Raw genomic sequence first — 27,042 nt, 5'->3', positions numbered from 1 at the left:
CACGATCGCTCCCGCCACCCTTTAGAACCTGTTCCAAAGACGCCTTGGGAGCCGACCTTGCCCCACATCAGCAACTGACTTTCCCTGGCTTGGCTGAGGGGAGACATCCTCTCACCTCTGAGACTCTAGACACTGCACCTTGAGGCTCTTGGTTTTCTGCGGTTCTATTCCCAAGCTCACTTATAATGTTAGAAATCAGCCTTGTAACACCCCTGCCCCCAGCAGCTAAGCAATAGAGCCACTGGCTGTATTTGGAGCTGCTCCCTGCTTCCCAGGGGCCACCAGGAGCCAGGCCCTGCTGTGTGTGACACGGCGCTCAGCGGGCCACCAACTCGCATCTAGAATTTTCTCTGCCAGGCCAGGTGCTCCAGACCAACAAGGCTTTTCCTGCCTTACAGATGCCTTCCAAGATTCGCGCATTGGTACTCGCCGCGTGAAGCCGGCTTTCTTTGCCTGCGAGTCCATCACGCCTTCGACGACCACCGCCCTCTGCCGCCACCTCCCAAGTCCACCTTAGGGACCCCGGTACTGACCGCAAGTGTCAGGCGTCACCCTTAAGGGCCTTCCAGAGACCTGGTAAAGTCGGTGCGACTATCATTCACCTTGTAAGACAAGAGGACTTAGGCTACAGTTTTCCAAAAGACACCAGCTACTAAGTAACGGAGAACCGGGACTCGATCTCAGGTAGGTTGGCTCTAGAGCCCTAAAGTGAGTTCAGTAGCGTGCCCCCCAATTCACATGCACCTGGACCCTCAGAATATGGCCTTATTTGGAAATGCAGTCTTTGCAGCTGCAATTAGTTAGGATGAGGCCACACTGGATTTGGTGGATCCCAAACCCAACGACTGGCGTCCTTACAAGAAGAGAAGAAAGGACACAGACACCGGGGAAGAGCCTCGTGGAGACAGAGTGGAGACTGGAGTCACGAGTCAAGGGATGCCGGGGACTACCGGCAGCCAACAGAAGCCAGGAGAGGGCCCTGGAGCCGAGTCTCCCCAGAGGGTCCCGTGGAGAGCACCCCGCCTTTGGTGAGCGGCAGGGCCACACGCTGTGGGCGGCAATGTCATCGTCCATACCCACAGGGGTATGGACAGGCCAGGGGACACTGGGTAAAGGCCCCGATGTCCATCCAGGAAGAAAGGACACAGCCCTCACACAGTGTCTCATCGGATAATCACAGCCCTTCCTCCTTGAGGTCAGACACCCTCCCAGACGCCCAGGAACCTCTTAAACGAGTAAGGGTCAGTCATGCGCCACGAGTAAGAAGTGGCCAAGCCAACCCAGGTCCAGGCCCCCCTCCTCCAGCGTAGAGGCCCCCGTGGACCAGTTTCTGTGATGAAGGTCAGGGTAAGATTTCCTTTGAAGAAAGGTTCTGCTTCGTGATGTGTGTGTTTAAAGAACACTGCGTTAGGACACGGAGCACGTTCTGAGAGCGACATGGGATTTAAGAGGCCATCCAGCCAAAGTCTTGTTCCAGAGATCAGCGAACAGGGGCTGAGAGGAAGCAAGCATCCAGCTCATCAGGAGCTGGAACCAGGACCCCCGCTGCCCCCCCCACCTCGATCCCCAAGCGCTGTCCTTCAACACACACTCCGTCTCGGAAAGAGGACACCCGGCCCCTCGGGCTCCAACCGCAGGTAATCACAGTCCCCTTCCCTCCTCTCCAAAGGCAAACAACCCTCCCCCTGCTCCAAGGCCAGAACAAAATGCCCCAAACCGGAAAACCAAGCTGCAGCCGGGCTGCAGTACAACCCCGGCTTGCTCTCAGGTCTGTTCCTTCCTCCAAGAAACGTGGCTGCAGTGAAGGAGGAAAGCCGGGGCCAGAGGTCCCTCTGCCAGTCCCACCACCCTTTCAAGGAGAACCTGGCCCCTCACTCTGACCCAGGACCACCCATCAGGCAGAACAGCAGGCTGCGGCCCAGCACTCCATCCCCTCCGGTCCAGGAAACTCTTCCTGAGCCATCCTGGGGCCTGTCCTCGTGAGTCCCAGACCTGCCTTCCTCTGGGGGCCTTTGTGGGTGAGTCAGGGGCTTGGAGAGCAGGCTGCACTCCCCAGGAAATGGGCTCCCAGGCTTCACACCCCCGTGACAACCAGACCCGGGGGGAACGCCAGTGACCCTTCAGGCCACTACACACGTAGCTGCGTGTCGGTTTCCTGAGCCAGGGTTTTTTGGGGTGTGGGCCCCCCTGGAATTTCCACGCTGAGGGCTCCCAGGGAGGAAGCAGGCAGCTTCTCAACTCTGGCTGGGGTTCCTCATTCTAAGGCCCCGGGGCCAGGCAGGAGCATAGAGCGTTCTCGGCTGGTCCAGACTGGATTCCACCCCCCAACCCGCTCGGAAAGGGGGGACCAAGATGGGGATGGTGAGCAAAAGAAAAGGAAAGCACCGGTGCTCTGCGGGGCCTGAGTAATCAGAACAAGGAAACCTGCCAGAAGACACATTAGGTCTGTAAGGAAAGAAGGCTGCAGGCGAAGAGCTGTCAGTCACGAGCAAACCCACACCAGCCAGGGAGCCCCGTCATTCCAGAGAAGCCGGTCCCGGGCTCCGCTGCCCCCAGCGCCTCACACACACACACCCTCACACACACAGTTACACAACTGGGGAAGGCAAGTCCCCAGGAAAGCTGATACCCGGAGCGGGGGGTGGACCAGATGTCCCGCCTGCATGAAGGCAAGGGCAGGAGGGAGGCCCGCCCGGGCCTGCACTTCATTCCAGGTCTGTCGGCCTCCTCCCTGGCAACCAGAGGACTGGTCCCCAGGAGTCAGGAGCTCCAAGCCATCTTTGTGGTCTTCACCACAAAGACACGCAACTCGGACCAGCTTCGAGGTTCTGCTGTGCACACCGGAGCTGGCCTTTCCCTCCTGAAGGGTCTACACATGAGGGCGGGGGGGACTCGAGGCTGGCATCCCAGGTTGCTGGGTGACTTGACCAGGCCGCAGGCTGTCCCTCTACCTTCCTCCGGAAAATCAGCCGACGTCCTCCTGAGAAGGAAGGTTCGCCCTCCGACGCAGCCACCTTCCTGGGGAAGCCACCAGCAGGAGTGCCGCCAGCAGGTGGCCTGCGGACCACGGACTCTGTGGGGCTGGAAGGACCGGAGAAGTCATCCTCCTGCTTCCTGCCAGATGCAGGCCTCTCGGGTTCGCAGGCAAGAGGCCATCCCCCCTGTGAACAGCTCCCTGGGGAGGGGGGACCCCACCACCACCTTGTCGGTCAAGGTTTTGTTTCCTCAGCAAGCCGGGTTCTACCTGAGCTACACAGCACACGATTTCCCTTGGCTGGACAGGCCAGTCCCAGTTCTCTCAACCACGGTCCTCCTGGCCCTTGTGGTCCTGAGAGGCAAACACAGCCTTGTCGTTTGAAGGAGGAAGTGGGAAGAGAATCACCAGGCCCCAGAGAAAGCGGGAAACACCCAACTTTGACCCTGTAGCACCTAGGAGTGATGCTCACAGCCTACCTGCTGACACTTCACAGCTGCTGCCCAAAGTATCCACCATTGGCTACCACGGGCCAAAGGGGTGTTGAGTGCTCATTCCACAGGCCGGCACCAGTGCAGAGGGTGTCAGTCAAAGCCCCGGGTCACTGGCCACTGAGGGACAGAGGTTCCCAGATGTGCCCTGTCTGCACCCGGCTTGCCAAGGCCACTGGCCCCTCTCGGGGACAAGACTGACGCAAAGTCTCAGTCCCGGACGTTCTGAGCGTCCTCTCCACCTGATGCTTTGAACTTTAGTCTTCAGGTAAGATTTGCTCCCCTTGTGAACCCAGAGATGTCTGGGGGATGAAATCAGCATGTATTTTAATAACCTCTAATATTACTTTGAAGCTCCTCTGAGAAAACCATCACCATTAAGTATCCTGGTTCAGATCTGGTCTATCTGTAAAATGCATTCATTTTATTTTTTCTTTTTTAAGGAAAGCCAAGTGTGTGGCTTAGGTTAGAAATGCTTTAGGGAAGAGAAGCCATGAAGGGTTGCCCAGCAGAGCTGTAAGATGGCACATGGGACTGCGGCCAAGGTCACAGGCTCGGGGTGGATTTGCAGTGTGTCCTTTCCAGGACACAACAGTACAATCTCATGGGGTTTATCCACCAGTTCTGAGAGGTATACTCAATTATCCCCATTTGGCAGGTGAGAAAACTGAGGCCCAGAGAACTGGAGTTGGCCAGAGTCTCGTGGCTGATAAATCATGGGGCTGGAATTGAAAATCAGTTCTGAGGTTTGGAAAGTCCTCCTTAGAAATCACCCGTACTGTGCCTGCAAACTGGTCTCCCACCAGGCTGTCTTCCCCGCACAGGTGGAGAGGGTCCCCACTGTCCCTGGGTTTCTGAGGAAGCACGGGGGGACATGTCCAGGAGAGGGGCTGAGGTCGGGGCGCCCAGCAGCCTGCCAGGCCCCGTCAGGGGATGCAGACCTGCCGTGGACCAGTGCCGCTCCCAGGCTGGGGGTCCCACAGCTGCACCCCAACCCAGCTCCTCCGCGACGGCCTCCCACTCACTGCTCAGCTCTTCCACACGCGCCTGAGATGGAGACCCAGGTCCTCGGCAAGCAGGGAGGTGCCAATTTAGCAAGAAACCAAGTCACAGCACTTTGCGGAACAAAACCATAAGATTTCAGAGCTGGAAGGAGCCTTAGAGGTCATCAGGGTGACCCCTTCAACTTGCTTAATAAGGAAACAGGCTCAGAGACGTCACTGACTGGCTGAGTGGCAGCGCTGGGTCACATCGCAGGACTCCAGGACTGGGGCGATTGTCTGTCACACCCCCCTTTATCTCCTCGCACAGAAGTTTGTAAGCTTGTTTCATGGTTGCGTTTTGTGTACAGGTGGGTAAACTGAGTCACGGAGCAGTGAAGCGGCTTGCCCAAGCTGACACAGTGGGTGGTGGGACCAGGCCTTGAACTCAGGCCTGTATGACACCTCAGGCCGTGCCTGTTCCTCCGGATGGACTTTTTATATCCCAGGGATTACACCATGCCCTTCACAACAATCCCTGCGAACCGCTGGCATCTGCCGAGGAGGTGGTCTCGCCCAGAGAAGCAGCAGCTCTAAATGGACTTGCTGCAAACACCGAAACCGAACAAAATCAGCCTGGTTGGCATCTGGAGGAATAAACAAAACACGGGGACTGGAGGAGGGCTCGCCGACCCGCAGAGATGGCCCTGGGCGCGCCTGCTGCCCAGAAATCCCTGCCAGGCTCCAGAGCCTTCCCGAGTCCGGGGAATCGGCGGCGGGTTCTGGAAGGCCTCTCTCTGGAGCAACGGGGAAAGGAGGAGGCCCCTGACCTCGGCCGTGGAGACTCAGCCCCCAGAGGGGTGACTGGCACCCACGCTCACCAGGCAGACACACTGTGCACAGATGAGCACGCTCAGATCTACCCACACACACTCAGACATGCGCACACACACAAACCACACTCGCACCCCAGCCGAGGCCTCCCCCGCCCCCCTGTGGCCGCAGCCCCTCTTGCCTCCCCCTCCACGAGGCCCCGGACCCCTGGGTTGACTCAGCCCCACCATCGCAGGCCTGGCTCCACAGGCGCCGAGCGTGCTGCCCGCCTGGCCGCTAACGAGGGCTGGAGAGCGAGTCAGGAGTTTACGACGGCTCCTAATGACCGCCGCTCTCGGGAACGACCGGCTCTGCGGTGACCCGCGTGTGGGCTGATGGCACTCTCAGGCTCCTGCCCCGCGCTCCCCAACGGAAGTCTCCCGGGGCCCTGACCGCAGCAGATGGCCTGCCCGGCTGCCCAAGCCGCGTGCCGACCTCATCAGAACGGCCGACAGCGGCGCTTTGCAGTGGGTGGCCCGGCACCGGCCAGCGCTGCCCTGAGCCCACAGGCCCGCCTGTCCTAAACCTCTCACCTCTGACACCTGAGGCACTGCACATCAACGCTTTGGATGAATGAGCACCTCCTCCTTCAGTTTTCCTCCTCCCCCTCCCCCTCTCCCTCCTCTCCCTCTCCCCTCCTCCTCTCCCTCCCCCAGCCCCTCCCTCTCCTCTTCCTCCCCCTCCCCCAGCCCCTCCTCCCCCTCTTCCTCCTCCTCCCCCTCTTCCTCCTCCTCCTCCCTCTCCCCTCCTCCTCCTCCCCCTCCCCAGCCCCTCCCTCTCCTCTTCCTCCTCCCTCTCCTCTCCTCCCTCTCCTCTCCCTCCTCCCCCTTCTTCTCCCCTCTTCCCCTCCTCCCCCAGCTCCTCCCTCTCCTCCCCCTCCCTCCCCTCCCCAGCCCCTCCCTCTCCTCCCCCTCCCTCCCCTCCCCCAGCTCCTCCCTCTCCTCTCCCTCCTCCCCCTCCCTCTCCCCCTCCCCTCCTCCCTCTCCTCTCCCTCCTCCTCCTCCTCCCCCTTCCTCTTCTCCCCTCCTCCCCTTCCTCCTCCCCCTGCCCCTCCTCTCTCCACTCTCCACCCAAGCCCTTCACTTTAAAATAGGCTCTTGACGCCCCTCACTGCCAACAAGACAAATGTTCCTTTCTTCAGCATGGCATTCAGGGCCCTGAGCTGACTTTTGCCTACGCTGTCAATCTCATTTCTAGATACCCGCCCCCATACGCCTTATAAGCTGTCCACAAAGAGAATCGCCACTCCCCCATATACAGATGACGTCATGCCTATGTGTCCTGGTCTCGGAGGGGTCCACCACTTAGAATATTCTTCCTATGTCCATCTTTTTGGTGAGAAACTCCAATCAATCCTTCAGTGGACAGCACAAGGCGCCTCCCCTCTGGAGCTGTCCCGACCCCTCCCCAGGAAGACCTGCTCCCTCACCTGTGCTCCCACGGCCCCAGCGCTTACCTGTTACAGGGATTTCAGCGTTGATGACGTGATCTTATACTTGCCTGTTTTCTCCCCTCTGTCCCCTCTAGACGGTAAGCCTTCTGCAGGTAGGAAGCACACCCCAGTCATCCTGCATGACCACTGTCGTGCGCACTCACTGCTCCCGAGTCTGCACGTGATACATCCTTCAATTCCGCCGGCATTTAGGACATCTCTAACGCAAATGCGGGACTGGGTGAACCGCTCACTTCCCTCTCAAGGGCAGGGAACACCATATGGACTGGCACAGAACTGGTGGGTGCCAGGTGCCGAGAGGCAGAACAGAAGCCCCATGGGGAAGCCCCCAGATGAAGCTTTGGCCTCAAGCTGGCTCCAGGAAGAGGGAGGGTGAGGTGCCCTGGTCCTCCTATGAGGTCACCTAGAGACACCCCGCCCCCCGAACACACCATCCCCACCTCCACCTCCACCACGTTTGGATGGAGACCTGATAACGTGGGCCGCTCACCCCCTCAAGGCAGCTCAGTGCAGGCCTTCTCACTGAGAATGCAGTTTGAAAGGCTGCACACAAAAGGATGGACGGAACTGCCCCTACTACAAAGCTCCCCTGATGTGCACAGGTAAAAGCTATCTTCTGCCTGAGGTCTGACCTTCCTCACCAAGGGCAGGGCACCTGCAGAGAGGAGGCAGCGCTCTCTTTGGCTTTGACCATGGGGACTCCCCTCCTCCCAGGCTCTGGGAAGAGACAATACAAACACTCCTGCCTCTGGATGTCTGTCGATCCCAAAGTCAGCATACGTAGCTTAAAGTATAAGCAGGGCCGTGTCCTCCGCAAAAGCCCAACAATCGTCTGTAGGATCAAATCTGTGCAAGACTGCCCACCTTCTGAGATCCTTAGACTTTTCAAAAGAAAACACACGCACACGTCATATGCCTGTTTTTAAACGAATGCATGTCAAGAGTAAAGGAGCTGTCACCCTAGAGACTGGGTGCTCGCTGGCACCTGGCACGCTGTGGGCACCTGAGCCTCCGCATCTCAGAACAAAGGCCAGGCCATGACTTCTCTCTAGTCAGCCCCCTCACTTTCGTGGAAGCCGCTGTAGTTGACATGAAGTTAGAGGCTGTCTTCGTAGGCTCAGTCGCCCAGAGCAGATTGCCACACTCCCCCTGCAGCCATGCCCCGCCAGCAGGATCCCTGACTCGGACCCACAGCCATGCTGGTTGGGTCACCCCTGTAACACACCTGCTCACTCCAGCTGCTGCTCCCCCTGGGGCCCCAGCATCCTACCAGCGGGGAACCCGGAATCAGAAAGACCACCTCCTTCCTCACACCTCAACTCAGCCCTTGCGTCCCCGGGTTTCGGCCAAAGCGAGTCCGAACAGGACGCCGAGTCAGCTGCCAGAACCAACAGATGACCTTCTCTACCTGTGCTGATTTACCCGAATCAGGTTTTGTCAATTTAAGAAGTACTATTTGATACCATATGATCTCGCTTATACGTGGAATCTAAAATATGACACAAATGAACGTATCCATGAAACAGAAACAGACTCACAGACACAGAGAACAGACTTGTCACTGCCAAGGGGGAGGGGGCTGGGGGAGGGATGGAGTGGGAGTTTGGGGTTAGCAGATGCAAACTATTATATAGAGAATGGATACACAACAAGGTCCTACTGTATAGCACAGGGAAATATACTCAATATCCTGTGATAAACCATAGTGGAAAAAAATATGAAAAAGAACGTGTATATATATGTACAACTGAGTCACTTTGCTGTACAGCAGAAATTAACACAACATTGTAAATCAACTATACTTCAATAAAATAAATTAGAAAAAAAAATTTTTTAAGTACTATTTATTTCGAGTCTTACCTCCTTTCCCAGCCCTCACCTCCTGACACCAGGATGCCTTCCTTGACTTTCTCCATTAAACTTCATCTCCTCTAGGGAGCTGCCCTGGATGTATCCAGCCCCCGCAGGAGACCCTGCCCTCCTAACAGGCCTGAGAGTTGGAACCCTGCACTAAAGCAAGAGAACAGGGACTGACCAGCCTGGCTCCAGCCTGCCTCATCCTCCAGGTCCTCAGATCTGTTCGGGACCTGATGGGGAGCTGAGACCACAGGAAGGAACACAGGCCGTCCCTGCCACAGACACAGGCCATCCCTGCCACAGACACAGGCCGTCCCTGCCACAGACACAGGCCTGGGTCCAAGAGCCCCCAGTGGAGCCTGAAGGGTTTCACGTGCTTATTCCAGGCCCCGATTCTAGCTCTGCGGCCATAGCCACGGAGGTGGGGACTTCCTTCAGCCCTAAAGCCGTCTCCAGAGCCAGTTGGATTTGCAGTGAAAGACACACCAGTGTGAGCTCATTTTCAAAGGGCTCACTGAGAGCAGAGAACACGTCTGAGGAAACTCCCAGGAGGCAACGTCCCAGGGAAAATGCTGACGGAAGGGCTGGAGGAACCAGGATAGAGAACATCCCTCTTGGTTATCCTGCCTGAAGGAGAGAGAGCATTGCTTAGAGAAGCTGGTTCCTAATTTTTCCCCTCTGCCAAAGTACTATTCTGGCATCTCTTTCCAACTCACAGACATCCTTTCAGAATCTGCTGTAAAGGATTTCCCTTAATTCCTGCCCTAAAGAAATACTCCTTTATTCCCCTAAATACCGCAGGCCAGTAAGCATCCATTACCTGCACATAAATCCCTAAGGAGCTGTCAGGATGGCCGGGCCTTACACACCCACGGCTCCTCCAGCCGTGAAAGACCAACACCGTTTCCTCTCAATCCTCAAACGTGAGCCCTGACCCCAGCCCCCAAAGCCCTCGCAGGTGACATCATCGCTTCTAGGGTCCTGGCTTCCCCTCCCTGACCCACCAAGGAAATCAGGATGAGCAGGACCCAGGATGGTGCCTAAATAAGAGGTGGTACCCACAAACACCTTCAGACTCAGCCTTCCATGAGGACCCCAAGACCAGGGTGATCCAGAAGCTCCAGACTCCAGGGCTGTCTGAGAACAAGCAGTATATAACTCAGCAACCCCTCCCTGAAAAGTCACTATAAATAGCCGCTGCACTATCTCCCTCAGAAAGACCTAGAAGGCTCCGTTTCCTCTCATTCCATCATCACCATTCATCCGTTCATTCCCTCCCTCACTCAGCCAGGTCCTGGGTACACGTGCCTGTGCCGCCCTCACAGGGCTGGATCTGCCCCCTGTACTCCTAAATGGAGCTCTCACAACCCCCAACGCGCACAGCCAGAGACCCTGGGAAAGCGTCTCAGCCCTCGGCCCCCATCCTTCAAGCTCAGCAGAATCTTCAAGGTGATTTCACCCCCGACCACCATGCCCCGGCCCCGGCTCCCAGATCATTCAACACGCCCCGGCCTCCTGCCAATTTGGTTCAACAAATGTCTATTTGCAAAGAAAACTAAGGTGGCCACTTCTGAATGGGCTGTTGGTGTGATGCAGGGGGAAGCCGGACTGAGGCTTGCCCCCCTCTGAACCAGGAAGTTCCCGGTGCCACACTAAGTGGCACTTGAGCCCAGGGAGGCCCATGCAGCAGGGGCAGCTCCGGCACACAGGGGCCCTGCCAGTCCTTGGGCCTGGCAGCCCACCGGCCCGGCTGCAGGGCCAGGTCCTTTGGGGCACGGCGGGAGTGACAGTGTTGGTGACAGGACGGGCCTCTGACACAGCAAATCTGTAGCTCAAATATTTATTGTATGCGTCTGGCTTTCACACAGAATTTGCAATCTGCCAGTTACCAGTGTTTACCTTGGTAGAAATTCACGGGAAATCTTCGTCTGAACAGGCCCGGAGTTTATTTTACTGCCAGATAAACAACTTTCTTTGATAAATCATCCATGTGACAGTGTTCCTGAAAGACTAAACAAAGATTTCAAGTGCAATCTATAGGGCTTTGAGAAGCCTTCCAAAGCTAATGCATGTTTAATTGGCTGCTCCAAGCAGGCTGGGGCACAGCGAGGGCCTGACATCTCTTTGGCCATTTGCTCTCCTTTGAAAAATAAATACAGATTGGAGCTTCTGGCTCCTTTCTGAAAAACTGGAAGAAATGTGCCAACACTTAAATGCTCACTTGCTTCTGAATATGGCCTATTTCTCTGGCTCACGGGAGTGCATATCACAGATATCACAGCTGCTGGAAAAAATGTGAAAACTGCCCCAGAGACAGTGCTTGGGAGAAGGGGACAACACGGAGGACTCTAAGGTCTCTCTTAGACCCAAAGTATTATGAGCAGAAAAACTCACATCAGGAATAAGATTTCTAAAAATCACTCAAAAACAAAAGAACAGAGTTCAGTGGGCGTGTCCTAGAATTAGCAAATGCTCAGTCCAAGCCCTACATATTCTGCCGTCATCATTGTCCGATGACTTCCAGTTTTTAGAGTGACTTTAGGGTGTCATTTCACTAAAGCCCGGACTGTCTAACTTCTAGTATTTATAGGGTTGCTTTTTGTTTGGTTTTGGTTTGGTTTTGGTTTTGTGAACTTCAGCACCTTGAAGCCACATCAACCTTTTAAAGTTTTCCCCGGTGGGGTTTGTAAAAGATTTCTCCAGTTTAATCCTCTACTAAGAAGAAATTCATCAGGACATTCCATTCCATTTCCTAATATTTTGTGCCAAGCTAGCTGTTTTTATTAGTGCTTGAATCCTCCTACCAAGGCCAATCTCCATGCTGAAACAACTCTTCCCAATAAGAAGAGAGAATAACGGTTATGGCTGGAGCAGGCGCCATGTCCCAGGAAATGAACATGCTTGACTGACCCAATTCTCCTCCCAACACAGTCACACAGGAATCACCATCCACAGGTGATAGAAACAGGCTCAGAGAGGTTAAGAGACTTTCTCGTGGTCGCTCAGCTCATAAAGGTGGGATTTCATCCAAGTCTGTCTGGCCTGAAGCCTATGTTCTTTCTCTTCAACAGCACCGCCTGCTCCTCCACAAAGAAACCAATGATCGCCGAGCTCTTTCCCTGTGTCAGGCACAGACATCCGTCCATTTATACCCGGCAAACTCTGAGAGCACCCAGTGCCCCTTCCCAGAGAGCTTCCTCTCCCATTCCTGGCAGGATGGGAACGTGATGGGCATGAGGGGACATGAAGGAGGAAGGGTGTGGAATCCAGACTGGCTACCCAGCTAAGAGCTGCTGGGAACAAAAAACGGTAAGGGATGCCAGGCAGAGAGTGGCCTTGGGCAATCTGATGACTAACTCCTTTACCTGAGTCTTATTTTCCTCCATCTGTAAGCTGAGTGCCCTGGACTGCCTGATCTTTGAGGTCCCATCCAGCTCAGCAGATCTTCAGAATGACAAAGGGGTACGGAAGAGCAAGGCAGCACCCAAAGAAATGGGCGAGCAGCCCCCCTTGTCTCAGCTCATCCTCTACCCCCCTCCTTCTCCACCCACCCCCAGAAAGGCTCCAGGGAACAGAGGTGAACTTGAGGGTAAACCCTTCCCTTGGCTCCCCTTCTCCATGACCGTTTACATACACATCAGATGATAAGGAGGACACGATGCTAAGTGAAATAAGCCAGACACCAAAGGACAAACAGTGCAGGCTTCCACTTACACGCGGTACCTGGACTAGTCAAAGTCTTAGAGACAGAGAGCACAGTGGCGGTTCCTGGGAACTGGGGGGAAGGAGAAGGGGGGTTAGCATTTGGGTACAGGGTTTCCGTTTGGGATGAAGAAAAATATCCAAAGATGGATGGTGCCGATGGCGGCACAACAGTGTGAATGCGCTTAATGTCACTGAGCTGTACACCTAAAAAGGATCAAAAGGGTACATCTGGGCTTCCCTGGTGGTGCAGTGGTTGAGAGCCTGCCTGCCGATGCAGGGTATGCGGTTTCGTGCCCCGGTCCAGGAAGATCCCACATGCCGCGGAGCGGCTGGGCCCGTGAGCCATGGCCGCTGAGCCTGCGCGTCCAGAGCCTGTGCTCTGCAACGGGAGAGGCCACAGCAGTGAGAGGCCCGCGTACCGCAAAAAAAAAAAAAAAAAAAAAAAAAAAAGGGTATATCTTATGTCATGTATATTTCATCACAATAAGTTTTTTTAAAAAAGGAGGGGAAGGCAGTGAGGGGGGGCCACTCAACAGGAGAATCACGGAATGGCAGGTTGGAGGGCGCGTCAAAGGGCACCCAAACCCCGCGGTCTGGCAACCGACCGTCCCAAGGAATAACCTCTTCGGAGCTGGACTCATCGACAAAGAGGGAGCAGTCACCACGTGCCCCCCCGCAACCACGTGTCTTGGGTCAAAGAAAGCAACAACTCCAGCAGGATGTGAGACAGGGAAGGGCTGGAAACAACTGAGCGCCTTGGAGCCGCACACCCTGCTCCTCTAGTGAGGGGAGGCCTCATCTGCTGGGGACAAAGGGCTGGGCCACCCGTCCTTGCCAAGCCCCCCCGGCATGAACAGTTAACGAGTCCAGCGGGTGTGCGGGGCCCGGGGCTGGGTTCCTTACACCAGCTCACCTGTTCCTCACCAAAGCCGATGCTGGGTATTAGTGTCACCTCGTAGGGAAACCGAGGCCTGGAGAGGTTCTGAGATGTCCCAGTGTTGCCCGGCGTACGTATAGCGGCAGAGGGGGAAATGAACTCAGCTCCAGGGGTGCCGCCTCCACCCGTGGAGCCTGGGTTTCTGGGTCCTTTCTCAGTTCAATATACTTTCTCAGGGCCAAGTATGCTAAAGGAAAGTGTTGCTATTGGCATTTGCCTTATCTAAGAATCTTCCTGCCAGGTACAGCCAAGAGAGAATTAAATGTGCAGAGTGCTCACCAGAGGGGGAAATTTGGCTCTTTTCCCAGCTTTTCCTTGCCGTGCCTCAACATGGCTTCAGAGTGCAGAGTGGTCCCCATGGGATCTCGGCCCAAACTGCCCGGGGCTTGATTCCCCCAGCCAGGCCCCCAGCTCTCCACTGGGAGGCCGTGGAATCGCCACCAGGACCCACCCAGCCCACTGGAGGGCTGCAAAGGCCCTCAAGGGTTCAGCAGTGGCCTCTGCACGGAACAAACCACCCCCATCACGGGCGAAGGATTTAGGACGGGCCACAGGCCACGAGCTGGGAGTGGCATTTCCAGGGCACCTAAAGCTCTGACCCCGTGTTTCCCTGAATGTGAAATGCCATACGGCTCCTTCCAGCTATTTCCAGATCTGTGGATGGGCTGTGTATTTTAGAGACCTTCACTGACAATAAAAACCAGTTGTTTTCAGCCTGTCAACTCCACCCCGGGGTTACAGTTCCTTCCTCCATGTCTATTTAATTTTACTTTGACTGAACTAGATTTCTAGATATTAGGGCTTTTTTTTTTTTTTTTAACATATACACTCAGTCACCCAAAACAGGGAGGCAGTTTCCCTCGAATTTAATAAACAAGTTACACATACTCGCTCAGAAAGACGTTTTCTCCTTTTATAAAAAAGGAAGGCCATAAACAACAAGGTCCTACTGTATAGCACAGAGAGCTATATTTAATATCCTATAATAAACCATAATGGAAAAGAATATTAAAAAATGTATATATATAACTGAATCATTTTGCTGTACAGCCAAAATTAACACAACATTGTAAATCAACTATACTTCATTTAAAAAAAAAAAAGAAAGAAAACTGGGAAACAAAATAAAACCAATGCTCTGTTACTTTTTGCCTACAAGGTGCATCTACTGCCAGAATAATATCCTTTGTCTATTCACCGGTTTTCCGTAAGTACTAGTGGAATGGGATAATAGTGAAAAAAGAGGATATACAATGGTTAGGTCAAAAAAAGGCTACCCATACAATAAGTTAAAAAGTAAGTCTAAATTATCCCAATTTCTAGTCATCTGGGAACATTTTAATATTAAATAATTTTTACATTGTTCTTCTCACTTAAATACAACCTAATCTTGTGATGTAAATGTACTTGTTCCCATTTAACAATTGTGAACATTAAGGAAAGGCATTTCCATGCACTCTGTAGAAAATCTAGGATTTGTACTCAGATGCGTGCTTTCTATTATATTTTTGGATTTAAAAAATTCCTATATTATTCATCTTTGTGAATTTTAAGATGATGCAACATAAAACCAGGTTGTAGTTACTTTAACAGAAAATAAACTGGAAATTAAACCACTCAAAAAAAAAAAAATAAAGGCGAATTTCCATCTCCCTACCTCCCGCACACTGTCATTCACACATCCAACGAACTTTTATTTTATGCCTTCCGCGGATAAGACACCATACCAAGGACGATTTAACTACACACAGGCCCTGTTTTATTCATTTTAAGACACAGATTCTCTTCACATTTTAATGTGAAGCATGTTTTCTCTGTGGGCGGGGCATCTCACGTGATGGATGGTGTGTCTCACAATCAATGGGTGTCTTAACGTTAGGTAAAATATGGTATCAGAGACAGATCCTGCTCTCAAGCAGCTTACAGACGTTGCAATTACTGTGCTGGCAGCTACCATCTCCTCCTCTGTGGGAGGAAACCCAAGGTTTAGTTTGGAAAGGCTGAGCCTCCTTTTTGCAAGAAATCAAACAATGCACCTCCAAACAGCAGCCCAGCCAAAACACCTTGAAAGCAGAGTGAGCCAGAGTGAGAACAAATTAGTGAAGGTCCAGAAACCGCAGAGAATGTTTCTTCTAGGAAATACTCCCAAACACTAATGGTGAGAGCCAATTTTTTTCTCTTTCCTCTTTGACTCAGTTTAGTGTTGCAGTGTACAGTTTTACTCTTTATGAGGAAACATATAAATGGGGAAAAAAATGCTTCCAGAAGGCAAGAAAAATTTCTAGGGGCCAAGAAATCTTTTTTCCACAACCAGAAAATACTGGGCTAAAGAAGTGGCCACTTGAACTCTCAAAAAAAAAAAAAAAAAAAGGAGAGGCCAGTACAAGAGGAAGCTCTGAACTGTCTTAGCAGAAGTATATTATTCCACACATTTCTACCAGGAAAGCTTAAGGGTGTTTACAGATCCAGAAGCTAGAGAGAGTGGCCAGAGGCAGGATCCTAACCTCACAGCCATTATAAATCAGATCCCCCATCCCTGGGATAAGCTGAGCTGAAGGAAAGACAGCTATGGGTGCTGAGTTGTTAACAGCAGGATTACTAGTGTGGCAGCTTGCAAATAATATATTGACCTGTCGAAGGGAGAACAGCAGCACCCTGTTGTCATGGAGCAGGAAAAGCAGAGAGAAAACAAGCAGCAGGGCTGGGTGTTCTCACTGAAGCACAGCAGGCAGCCTGGCCGCCATGTTGAATCCAGAGACTTTGCACCATCTAACTTTTGGCCGTCACACATCTGGTGCTTGATCCAGGCTGATCCAGCTGCATTCCTGAGCATCAGCCCACAGGTGTTTCTACTGAGGCTTTTCCCTGCTGGGGGCAGAATATGTGCTCTGAACTGAGGAGGTACAGTGCAGGGGTGGAGAGAACCAAGCAGACCTGCCAGAGAGTTAAAAATGCACCGCCCGGCGCAGTGGTTAAGAATCCGCCTGCCAATGCAGGGGACACGGGTTCGAGCCCTGGTCCAGGAAGATCCCACATGTTGCGGAGCAACTAAGCCCATGCACCACAGCTACTGAGCCCTCGTGCCACAAGTACTGAAGCCGAAGTGCCTAGAGCCCGTGCTCCACAACAAGAGAAGCCACCACAATGAAAAGCCCGTGCACCGCATAGAAGAGTAGCCCCCACTCACTGCCACTAGGAGAAAGCCCACGCGCAGCAACGAAGACCCAACACGGCAAAAAAAAAAAAAAAGTGCCGCCGGGGAGCCGGTGATGGGCCAGGCAGGCCCAGCTCCACGGGGGCGGCAGGGGTCTGAGGACGCACTGGCAGGAGAGGGCGAGGGCGTGCTGACCCAGAAGGAAAGCACCCCTTGTTCCTGGAGCTCCCGGGGAGCCTTCCAACAACCTGATGTCTTCCCACAGGGGATGTCAGGGCCTCTTAAAGCAAAGTTTGATCCCTAGAGTAGGGAGTAAAGCATTCTTTTTCTTCTCTGTTGTGTGTCAGCTTGCCCTGCTGCATTTCTTTGTCTCTTAACTGAATCCCATCAGCGTGGCTGACTACCTCCCTTACTTGAAATGAGCTGAGCTAGGAAACAAGTTTCTCAACAAGGCTGCATTCTCCAGGGTGCCGAGAAGGGCAGAGCTGAGCTCAGCCCCTGCAGAGAGAGAGAGAGAGGAAAAAAAAAATCCTATTTACTGCCTTATGAGACCATGACACACAGAAAACCCATAAAAGTCTCTCCTGCATCCAGATAAAGAAGCCTGGCATCCAGGACCCCCAAGCACGGAGGAGATAAGTGCCTCCAGGATGGAGCCCAGCGGCTGTTCATCTTCTCTTAAGGGGAGAATGCAGCGTGACAGCGAGTAAAAGAACTCCAGTGGGGCAAGTCAGACGCCTTATTTGTGAAATAAGTGGACTTGATAGGATGACCTGGAGGATCCAGGAGAATTCAAAAGTTCTAGGAACTCAAGAAGGAGACAAACTCCAGGCGAAAGGAACACAGTCCCAAACAGCTAATCAGATTGCCCAGGCCCTGACTGGTTATTAAAATAAGATACAACCCTGGCGCCTGCACGCAGGGAGCAGGGAGCCACTGCCGCGGGGAGAGGATGTCCCTCCCCAGGGGGCTTACCCCAGCCCCCTCCAGACCTTTCCCCTTCACCCAAAGGTCAACCTTCACACTCAAATTCTTTCCCAAGGTTTGTTTCTTCAGCCCATGTCTAGCGAGCGGCTCTAGTTTAACGAGTTGCCACTAAAGCCCCCAACAAATGCAGGTTGGTGGGTTACTGAGAATCTGAACGGGAAGATGCAGATTCTCTTCTCACGGCTGCCGAACAGCCTTCGCCTGGAGTCTCCACAGCGCCCCCTTCAGGCAGTGAGTTCTATGACGCCACGATTCTCTAGGAAATCACGGATTCGTGTTTGGTCGGGGCGAAGAAATTTCTTTAATGAAATTTTCGTCTATTCTAGGTCCGTATCTGAGGACACGGTATCTAGCACAGAGCTCTGCACTCAAGAAATGTTGAGTGACCGACTGGACGCGTGGCTCAGTCAATGACTGGACACACTGAATCTGCGTCGCGTCCTCCGCACATGCAGTCCCGGGAGAAGTCATCTGAACGTAAAACATCAGCTAATAAATATATTACCTTTCAGAGTGGGCTCTAATATGATTCCCTGGAGTTGCTGAAACGTCAGGGAGTCGACTTCTAAAAGTGACTGGTGATTTACACTATCGGGAGAGGGTCAGTGAAATCTAAAGGCGGCCCCTGAGTATTATCCACACTGCCCCCGGCCCCCCGCAAGGAAGGATGCTTCGGGATAACAGCCACATCCGAGGAGATTCTTCCTGCCACCACCCCCCCCCACCAGTCACGCAGCAAAAGGCTTCTTTCTCATCAGGACTTCTGAGAGATTTTATTTCTGGCCTTTTTCTCGATGCCCAAATGCCTCTTTGGGAAGGAATCTCCCGCCGTTTGCGGAAGGAAAGCTTGTGACTCGGACAGGCTGGGGCCGCGCAGACTCTGCCGCAGAGACCCGCCAGCCTCGCCGGGCGTTGGGCTCCCCTTGATGGAGCAAGGGTGTGAGCCTCAACCAGCAAGTGTCACCGCCATCAGACAGAAGGGTCATCAGAGTTGGGGAACATTGCTGCAGGTCCCTCTACAATTTATTTGAGTTCATTTAAAATGGCAACCAGAACAAAGGATGTGACTCAGACACAAGCAGTGGAACGCTTGGGAGACGAAATCGTCCCGGAGGTCATTCACCAAGAACCAAGAAGGCAGAGAGAGATACTTAATGTGGAAATAGGGCACGAAAAACGTGTGCATTCTCAAGAAGCTCTCCGTGGCAAAGGGTCAGAATTCGCCAATTCCCACCTTCAGTCACAACGACAAATACCCTGAGACTACACCTGTCACATGTACCATTTCCTTCAGCTTACATGTGCGCACATACACGTGTGCAGCTCTCCAACACAGCACTTTCCCAGCACGAGGCCCTGTCATGTACTTTATTATGCTTGGTTAGTGAAAACCCAGAGTAGGTAGCCCTGGATGGACATAAAGACTCACGTTACCATCATGCTTTCCCTGGGAGGAATTCTGTAAGAAATCCAGCCTCAGGGACACAACGGCCAGAATCGTGAGAACCTGTCCTTGGCAAAGCAGGCCTGGCGGCAGTCACTTCTCAGCATCCATATAAAATCGAGGCAGGCTAGAGGGAGTCGGCCCTTCAAAAGGATGCAGTTCACATCTACTTTTCCAGAGGACAGCCTCCCAAGGTGTGTGAAGCTCGGACTTCTGCGGGGCAGACTACCGGGGACCGTCCCTGAGAGGCTCCCTGAGATCAGCCCCCGGGGCCACATCCAGCCCTTCTCCTAGGGCTGCAAGTGCAGATCCAGAAGTCCCTTTTAGCCCAGAGTGATATGCGAAGAAGGGAAGGAAAACCCCTCGCTGTGGGATTGTCAGTTTCCTGGCCTGGAAGGACCTGAGAGCCGCCGCACCCACTACCCGCCCGCCCGGCAGTGCCCTGAGCACATGGATGCTCCCCTCCCAGATCCTGGCCAGAGTGGTGCTGACACCTAGGGGTGGATGGAAGAAGAGCTGTGCCGAGAGGCCGGCCCAAGCCGCCCGGTTTCCCCCAGCTCCTCTACAGCTCTCCCCAAGCCTGCCTCCCTCCACTCCTCGAGAAGGTCCCCCCAAACCTGCCCAGCGACCCCACACACGGAAGAACAGAAGCCAAGTTGGACTTTCATAAAAACCGGCCGGTTCCCCCACCCTATCTGGTCTTCCATCTGCCTGAGAAGAGCAGCTGTCCGGGGAGAATGGAGGGAGAGAATACACATCCCCAAAAAGATGCTCCAACAGGCTCTGCACCAGGGATGCGGAATGGGAGCAGCCAGGGATGCCCGACCTCCCGGAGGTGGCCAGGGACGCTTTCTTACCAAACTCGCTGGCACAGAGATGCTCGATTATGGCTTCGGATTTCAGCTCGTTGTCACAGGGAGGACACACCGTCGTGCCTAGGAAGGGCAAGGGGAGAGCAGGAGCTGAGTGACTGCGGTGGAACGCAGGGAGGATCTGCCCCTGGGGCCCAGATCAGCCCAGGAACCGGGCTGAAAGGAGTTAAAGGTCTTCTGGAATTTCTGATAGGGCAACTTGAGAAAAGACGAGTCCTGGAGCCCAAAACAGATGCATAGTTTCTTGAAAATTTGGGGACTCGAGCTGTTGAATACGGTACAACTATTAAAACCAACATGATGTGAGGCTGGATGGGGCGGGTCCTATGAGTCGCGGCTTGATGGATGTGGTGGGTCCCTAGGAAAAGCTGACTTGTAACCAAACACTTCTACCCCAGTTGTTTGTCCCCTGTTCTCCCCTCTCCTTGAAATATCCCCTCTGATTCCTGCCCCCTTCCTGTTCCCAAACTCCCCACAAGACGGCCGATCCATCCGACCAGCTCTCTAGGAGCCAAGAAAGAAAATCAGCCAGACTCACAGACTCCAACCACAGGCCCTGAACACCCCTCCCCAGGAGAGCTATTGCACTGAGCTCCTGCCGGGGGCGGGAAGCAGGAGAAGCTGGTGGGGGCTGGGAACGGCACCAGCCCTGCTGCCCAAGGGAAGGACTTGGCGGGACATGGGAGAGACCCTCTGGAGGCGTTTTCACACTGTGAAGGGCTTTGAAGAGGAGGTGTGTGTGCTGCAGGCATGGGGGCCACTGGGGGCAGCTGAGGCCCCGGGGGACGGGGAGGCCTCGGAGGCCAGGGCCAGCGGGTCCTGCCAGCCAAATGCTGCTGACGCTAGAGAGACCCCTGGGAGGTAAGGGGGCTCCGTGGAAGGCAGGGAGAGAGCAGCCCAGTGGAATCGCCAGAAGGGAAGGCGGCTTGTCACCACCGCCGCCGTCCCGCCGTCACCTCCATCATCTATCAGACAACTTGGAGTTTTATCCATGAGGCAGGAAAGCAGGAGCACGTTCTAAGGGCCCTCCACCTTGGCACAGCACTGGTGGAGGCCATGCCCGGCCACGCTGGGGGCGCAGTCACCCCCAGGGAGGACGGGGCACTGAGTGACCTTCGCTCCGACTCAGGTTCTTCATCCTCCTCCTCCCCCTCCCTCTTCGTGGCTCCTCTGACGGCATCTCCTTCATCTCCTTCACCTTCGAGCACTTCTATGCCTCAGAGAAACAGGCAGAGCCTCCCACGGTGGATGAGGAGGGAGCTGCACAGTCCTCCGGGGCCAGTGCCGTCCCCCAGGACGCAGCTGGTCCCCAGCGCCAGGGAGGTGATGCGTGACCCCCACACACATCCAAGTGAGGTGCAGCAGAGGCCGTACACCTTAGTCTTTACTGACAGATCCCTGTCCCACCTTTACTCTGTGCCCAGGGCCGCACTCCATCCAGAGTCCTGCAGCAAGAACCACAGCCACGCCCCGAGCAGGAGACCATGGGGCTATCTTTTGGCCCGGATGCTGGAAATGTGCTTTTCAGCCAGAACTTAAGATTGGATTCCAGAGATCGTGTTTCTGACCAAAGGGAAAAATTCACCCAGAATTTTGCATCATGGTTCTTGCTTCCATGGGGAGAAAAACGGAAAGCAAATCCTGCAATATGGGAAGGACCGTGGTACCTACTTCGGGAGTGTGGACTGTGCTTTGGGGCTTTCCTTGTTTGGGTTATTTTTTTTTAGTGGAAGTTATCACATTGCAAAGTTCTATGCATGTGACCTTGACCAAACAACTAGCAGGGCAGGACTATCCGAATACAAACACCGGGTTCCCTCTCGCTCACTCACATCACCTTGTCTGGACGCTCTGAGTTCCCCTATCCGACTGGTGGCCCCAGGCTCAGCTACGTTTGGCCCTCAGCATCTCCCAGGCGGGCAGGAGCTGGCTGGAGTGAGTTCTGCGTGTTCGCAAGGCTTGCCCCCACCCACCTCGACTTTTCTCACAGCCAACTGTGGAGCAGCTCTAGATTGTGTAGGGCGCTATTAATCTGTGGCCTCTCTGGATTGTGCTGGGGGGCCCTGCAGGCGGCCCGAGCAGGAGAAATCCACCCAGTCATCCATCGGAGAGGCAGAACGAAATGGCTGTTTTAAGGTGTATTTGAAATAATGTTTAAAGCAAAAGAACCAAAAGCCAAAAGGTTTTGTGTTTCATCAATATTTGAGGGAGAGGAGGGAAAGTCCAACACTGGAATCAAGAGTAAGTGGATTTTTAAAAATCAACGCACACGCATGCACACAGCACACACCCCCACACAGCGCGCGCACGCACGCGCACACACACACACAGAGAGCAGGTCTTCCCTGGCCAGCTCTTCAATACGGGGAAGGGACCCTAAGGAAAGCTCCCGGGAAGAATGAGTGCATCGTGGCCTCTTCGATCTGTGACTAAAACAGCCAGGCTGTTTTACCGCACAACATGCCTAATCAACAACAAAATAAAACTAAAAGTATGTGCTTGTTCGCAGAGCTTGAATCAGTAAAACCTGGCTAAGAGGAGGAACGACAATTTATCGGCCTGGGAATGTACAGGTCTAATGCAAGTGCAAAATTTAGAAATAACTTTCCTGAAAACAAGCAAACAAACAAACAGTTTTCCTCTCCCATAGGAGTTGCCGCAGCAGCTTGGGCATCAGCCTTTTGGGGGTGTGGGGGAGTGTCTCTTCACTCATTCTTATTATCAAGTTTATCTTTAATAACATGCGGCCCCAAAGCCCTGCTCAATACCCCCAAACGGCGCTTGTCCAAGTATGTGAACAGAAACCAGCCTGCAGCATGCAGAGATATGCCGCTGCTTTGAAAATTCCATTTTAATTTTACAGAATAAAAAGAAATAAAGAATAAAAGTAGGGCATGTATACTCGGTCTCCTCCAAAAGTACCAGTTCTGATTCTGCAGCCACCAGCCGTAAGGTTACAAGGACCAGGAGTTTGGTCAGTCTCCACCTGCGCGCGCGCGCACACACGCGCGCGCACACACACACACACACACACACACACACACCCTCCCTCCCACCTCTGGGCTCAGCTGACAGTCAGTGGCCACTCGGCCCCAGAGGACTGACTCCTATAGGGCGTCCCTCCCACTGAGGGGCCGCAGTCCTGGGTTAGCAGCGGAGCCTCCCGCAGAGCTTGTCACCAGAGACTCGGCGGGGAGAACCAGGTCCCAAATCCCACACGGGACTGGTCCCTTCATAACTGTTCTCTGTGTGCAGCTGGTCTCAGGAGGGTGACTACCTGAGCACTCCTGGGATGGAGGGGGGAGAGGAGATGGTACAAGGGGCAGACTTTGGGAGCAGCCAAGTGGGCCAGCAGCTAAGGAGTCAAAAGCTCCAAGAAGAGAGCACGTATTTGGTCTCCCTACCACCACTCCGCCACCCCTGCCTTTGGGGCATCGAGCTGGAGGATGCTCGTCCCTTCCTAAGTAGGCAACCCAGCCAGCACCCCTACCTTCCCGTCGGAAGGGCGTCCCCCTCAGAAGGGTTCCGTCGCTGATTGTACCAGAAAAGGGACACTTGCGGGGTGGACTCAGCCCCAGCAGAGCTGGCCGCGGCCTCCGGGGGCAGGGCTGGGCTAGTCTGCCCGCCGGCAGTGAGAACGGGGAGAAGGAAAATCCCGTGGGTTCCACGCGCACAGAACACAAAGCGCTTTGTGCGCTCCAGGTAACGGCTCGGCTCCCGTTCTCAAAGGGCTGCGCCTCCCCGAAGGTGAACTCTGTGCGGACCCCCAGGAAGGCGGAGCAGCTGGACCCAGACCTTGCCCCCGCAGGCAGGCCGCTGCCCTGCCCACCCCACACCCGCCCCTCTGGACCACCTCCTCCTTCCCTGTAATAAGCCAGGGCATTCAAAGTTCGGGGTGCCCTTTCCCGGGACTACCCCGCCCTCACTCTGGGGCGTACGCCCCTCGGGGGACCTTTGTGCTTTGGCATCCCTTGGAGGTGAGCTGAGTCAGCAATGAGCAGGTTTCCCCCCATCCTAAACCCGTTCCTCAAAACCCCTGGGATGCGGACCGCTCTGCTCGGCGCCCTGGGTAAGGCTCCCCATCCCTGACGCCTTCCACCTCTTTGAGCCTCAACTCCGCTTCCGAAGAATTTGGGGTTGCATTCACTCCTCTAAAAGTCAGGCCACAGTGCTGGGTTGTTTTCCTTGGCTTGTTTGTCCTGTGGGGTTTTGTTTTGGTTCCTTTGCTTGTTAACTTGTTTTGTTCTGTTTCGTTGCCTCCCCGGGATGGTTTTTCCTCCCCCCCCCACCCCATCCCCCAAGAACTGCCCTTTAAGTGGAAGGGGTTTCAGAGAAGAACCTCCGGCTCATCCCTGGGGCTGTTAGGAAAGCCTCCCATCTGCGGAGCCTCGCTCCCCAAGGGGAGCTGAGCCATGAGCTAATGACAATTTTATCTTTCTAATTACCTGAGGATTTGTGTAAATGAGAGAAGCAGGGGGTATGCAAGAATGAGAGAGAAGAGCCTTTCCATCCCGCCCCCGCCCAAACCTTCCCCAAGCTGTTAACTGAAAGGGGTAGAGAAACAGAAAGCCTCGCAATTTCTGAACTTTTTTGCTCGGCCAGCTCTTCACCAGTGCTGGAGCTCCTTGGCTGAATGATTAGCTAAGGAAAGCGTTTTTTAAAAAAAAAAAATCCTTCTCAAACCTAAGAAAATAAACAAAGCTGCACCTTAGCATATGCTCGGCCTTTCTGAGCTTCCCAGATTTGGGGTTTGGGTTTTTTTTTTTCCCCCGGCCCATCCCGTCTGGGGGGTTCAAAACTCCGATAGGGACTCGGTTCCCTCGCGGGGGTCAGAAGAGCTCTTCTGGGAGCCAGAGCTAAGGCTTTGTTTCAGCGTTGACTGGATCCCAGGACAGCGGCTCCAGGACCCGGACCGGGTGCGCGGGGGGCTCGCCCCGCCGGGCACCACCTCGGACGGGCCGGTAGCTCTCAAGGCGGTCGGGCACGGCCGAGAGCACGTCCCCAGTCCCGGGGCGCAGCGCGGACAGCCCCGGGAACCCCCCGGCTCACCTTGGGGCTTGGAGGCCTCGGTGGCGTTGGGCGGGGTCATGGCGATGCAAACGTCGCCCTCGGGGAACTTGTCGCACTTGAGCATCTCGGGCCAGTAGAAGCCGAAGAACTGCATGACGGGCTCGCACGAGTCTCGCACGGCCTCGCAGAGCCAGCGGCACGGGTAGATGGGCCGGTCCAGGCAGACGGGCGCGAAGAGCGAGCAGAGGAAGACCTGGGTGCCGATGTGGCAGTTCTTGTTGAGCAGGGGCACCCAGCTGCTGGCCTGCTGCTTCACCTCGGCCATGGTCTCGTGCTCCAGCAGGTTGGGCAGCACCATCCTCTTGTAGCCCACGGTGTGGCACAGCCGCAGGTCCACCGGGATGTCCACGCACTGCGGCGGCTTGGTGTAGAAGCGCCCGCTCTGGTACGCGCCGACGTCCGACTGGAAGCTCACGTAGTCGTACTCGCTGGCCGAGCCCGCGGCCAGGAGCCCGGCGGCCAGCGCCAGCAGCGCGCCCGCCGCGGCCCAGCGCCCGCCGCCCATGCTCGGCGCCCCGGCCCCTGCGACGCGGGGCGTCCTCGGCCGCCTCCCCGCGAGCGTCCCGCCGCGAACTTCCAGGAGCCCCCGGGCACAAAAGGCGCCGTCCGCACCCGCGCCAGGCGCTGGCGGGGCGACCCTGGGGAGCTCGCGCGGGGAGGCGAGCGCGCGGCCCGAGTGCGGCCCGGCTCCCGAGGCGGCGGGACCCGAGTGTCCGGCGCTCCCGCGGCCGAGCCCTCCGAGCCGCGCCGGCCAATCAGCGCCGGCCGCCGCGAGCGCTCCGGGCCCGCCCGTCAGTCACCCGCGTGGCCGGCCAATCGGCTCGCGGGCGGGAGGGGTCGGCTCCCTAGAACTCAGCGCAGGTCAACACCCCTTAAAAAACAAAACCAAAAAATAAATAAAGGAAGGAAGAAGGGGGGAAAACGAGAAAAAGAAGGAAAAAAAAAAAAAGGAAGAGAGACTGGGGACGAAGAGAAGCGTGTGGTGGGTAAAGACGATGTTTAATGCTGCTGTTAACTTGAGTCAGATGGCAGGAAAGTAAGGAACCTTAACAGTACTTGCAAGTCCATGAGATAATCAAGACTTTTTTTTTTTAAACACTTTTCCCTAACTTTACGCAGCAGCCCATCTCCTCGGTGTTGTTCTCTGTGGCTGCAGACGAAGATGGGCCGTTTCCGACAGACCGGGGCTCAGGAAGGCTGCGGCGAGGGAGGTCTGCTTTTCAACCCCCAGCCCGTGGGGCTCGGCTCCCGCAAGGGCCAGGCGAAGGTGTCGTCGGGCTGTTTGCTGGCTTAAAAAGGCAGCGCCTTTCCAGGTGGGATAACCGGATGACGGCCCTCCGACAACCGGAGGCAGTGTGGCAGGAAAGGGTGCTAACAAAGGTGTTAACTTTGGGAGAACAGTTTAAAAAAAGAAAAAGAGGAAAAAAAAGAGCCCTACTCAGGGCCCAGCCCAAGAGCACGTCTGTGTGTGCACGCATATGCACATTGACATGTTTGTGGTCTAGAAAGCCAAAACATTAAAAACACATGTGCACTTATCAGCGTGGCTTGTGTAAATATCAAGTCCATCACTCAGGCACACATGCTACATTCAGAGCTGGCCCAGGGACCTCAAGTCAAAAGACCAGGGGTTCCGTTAAAGCAGGAAGCAAGAGGGAAGTCTTAGCAGAAACAGCCCATCCTTCCCATCCAGCCCCCCCGGGAAGTGAAGTCCCTCTGCCACTGCCACCTCAGAGTTCCTGGGGCTTCTTTGTATCTTTCAAACGGGACCCTCAGAGGGAGGCTCAAGCTTCAGGGACCTGAAGTGTGACCACGCCTGACCCCAGGGGCAGGAGACAGCAACAGCGGTTCCTGAGGTTAACTGGGTCTCCACACTGCTTGTGTCCTGAAATGTGGGGTGGAGGGCGGCCAAGAATGCTGCAGACCACATCTGAGCAGTGTGTCACCACCCCAGGTGGCAAATGGCCACAGAGCTCCGAGCTCAAGGCAGACACCGGAGGAGGCGCTGCCTTGCTGGGCCGGCTTGTTTGTAAAGCTCTGGGGAAGCTTGCTTTGGATTCTGCAGACCAAATTTCTTGATGGACAGATTCCAAGTCTAACGACTAGAGTTTCTGAAGAAGCGAGGCTATTTTCTTAAAGCCCTGGTGCCCCTCACGAGACGGTGATTCCACTGTGCACACAGGAAGCAACTGCCGATGGTCAACTTCTCTGTCATTTCTAAGCTAATGAAAGGTGCATTAAAACA

At 54.7% G+C, this 27,042-nt stretch overlaps 1 protein-coding gene across 1 annotated transcript in view; it reads right to left on the bottom strand.

The window, feature by feature from the left end:
* SFRP1 (secreted frizzled related protein 1) overlaps window positions 1-25,815 on the bottom strand; it is a 44,685-nt gene extending 18,870 nt beyond the window's left edge. The window contains exons 1-2 of the mRNA XM_081220961.1: window positions 24,777-25,815; window positions 19,713-19,790 (exon numbers count right to left, since the gene is read on the bottom strand). Of these exons, the coding sequence (XP_081077087.1) occupies window positions 19,713-19,790; window positions 24,777-25,302 (604 nt within the window). The 5' untranslated portion in view covers window positions 25,303-25,815. The remainder of the gene's footprint in view (window positions 1-19,712; window positions 19,791-24,776) is intronic.
* Window positions 25,816-27,042: the final 1,227 nt, after the last annotated feature.

The sequence above is a fragment of the Mesoplodon bidens genome, assembly GCF_964165515.1.
Source record: "Mesoplodon bidens genome assembly, chromosome: 20".
NCBI classification, from domain to species: Eukaryota; Metazoa; Chordata; class Mammalia; order Artiodactyla; family Ziphiidae; genus Mesoplodon; species Mesoplodon bidens.
The sequence above is the reverse complement of the archived record's forward strand: the minus strand, read 5'-3'. Positions and strand labels throughout refer to the sequence as shown.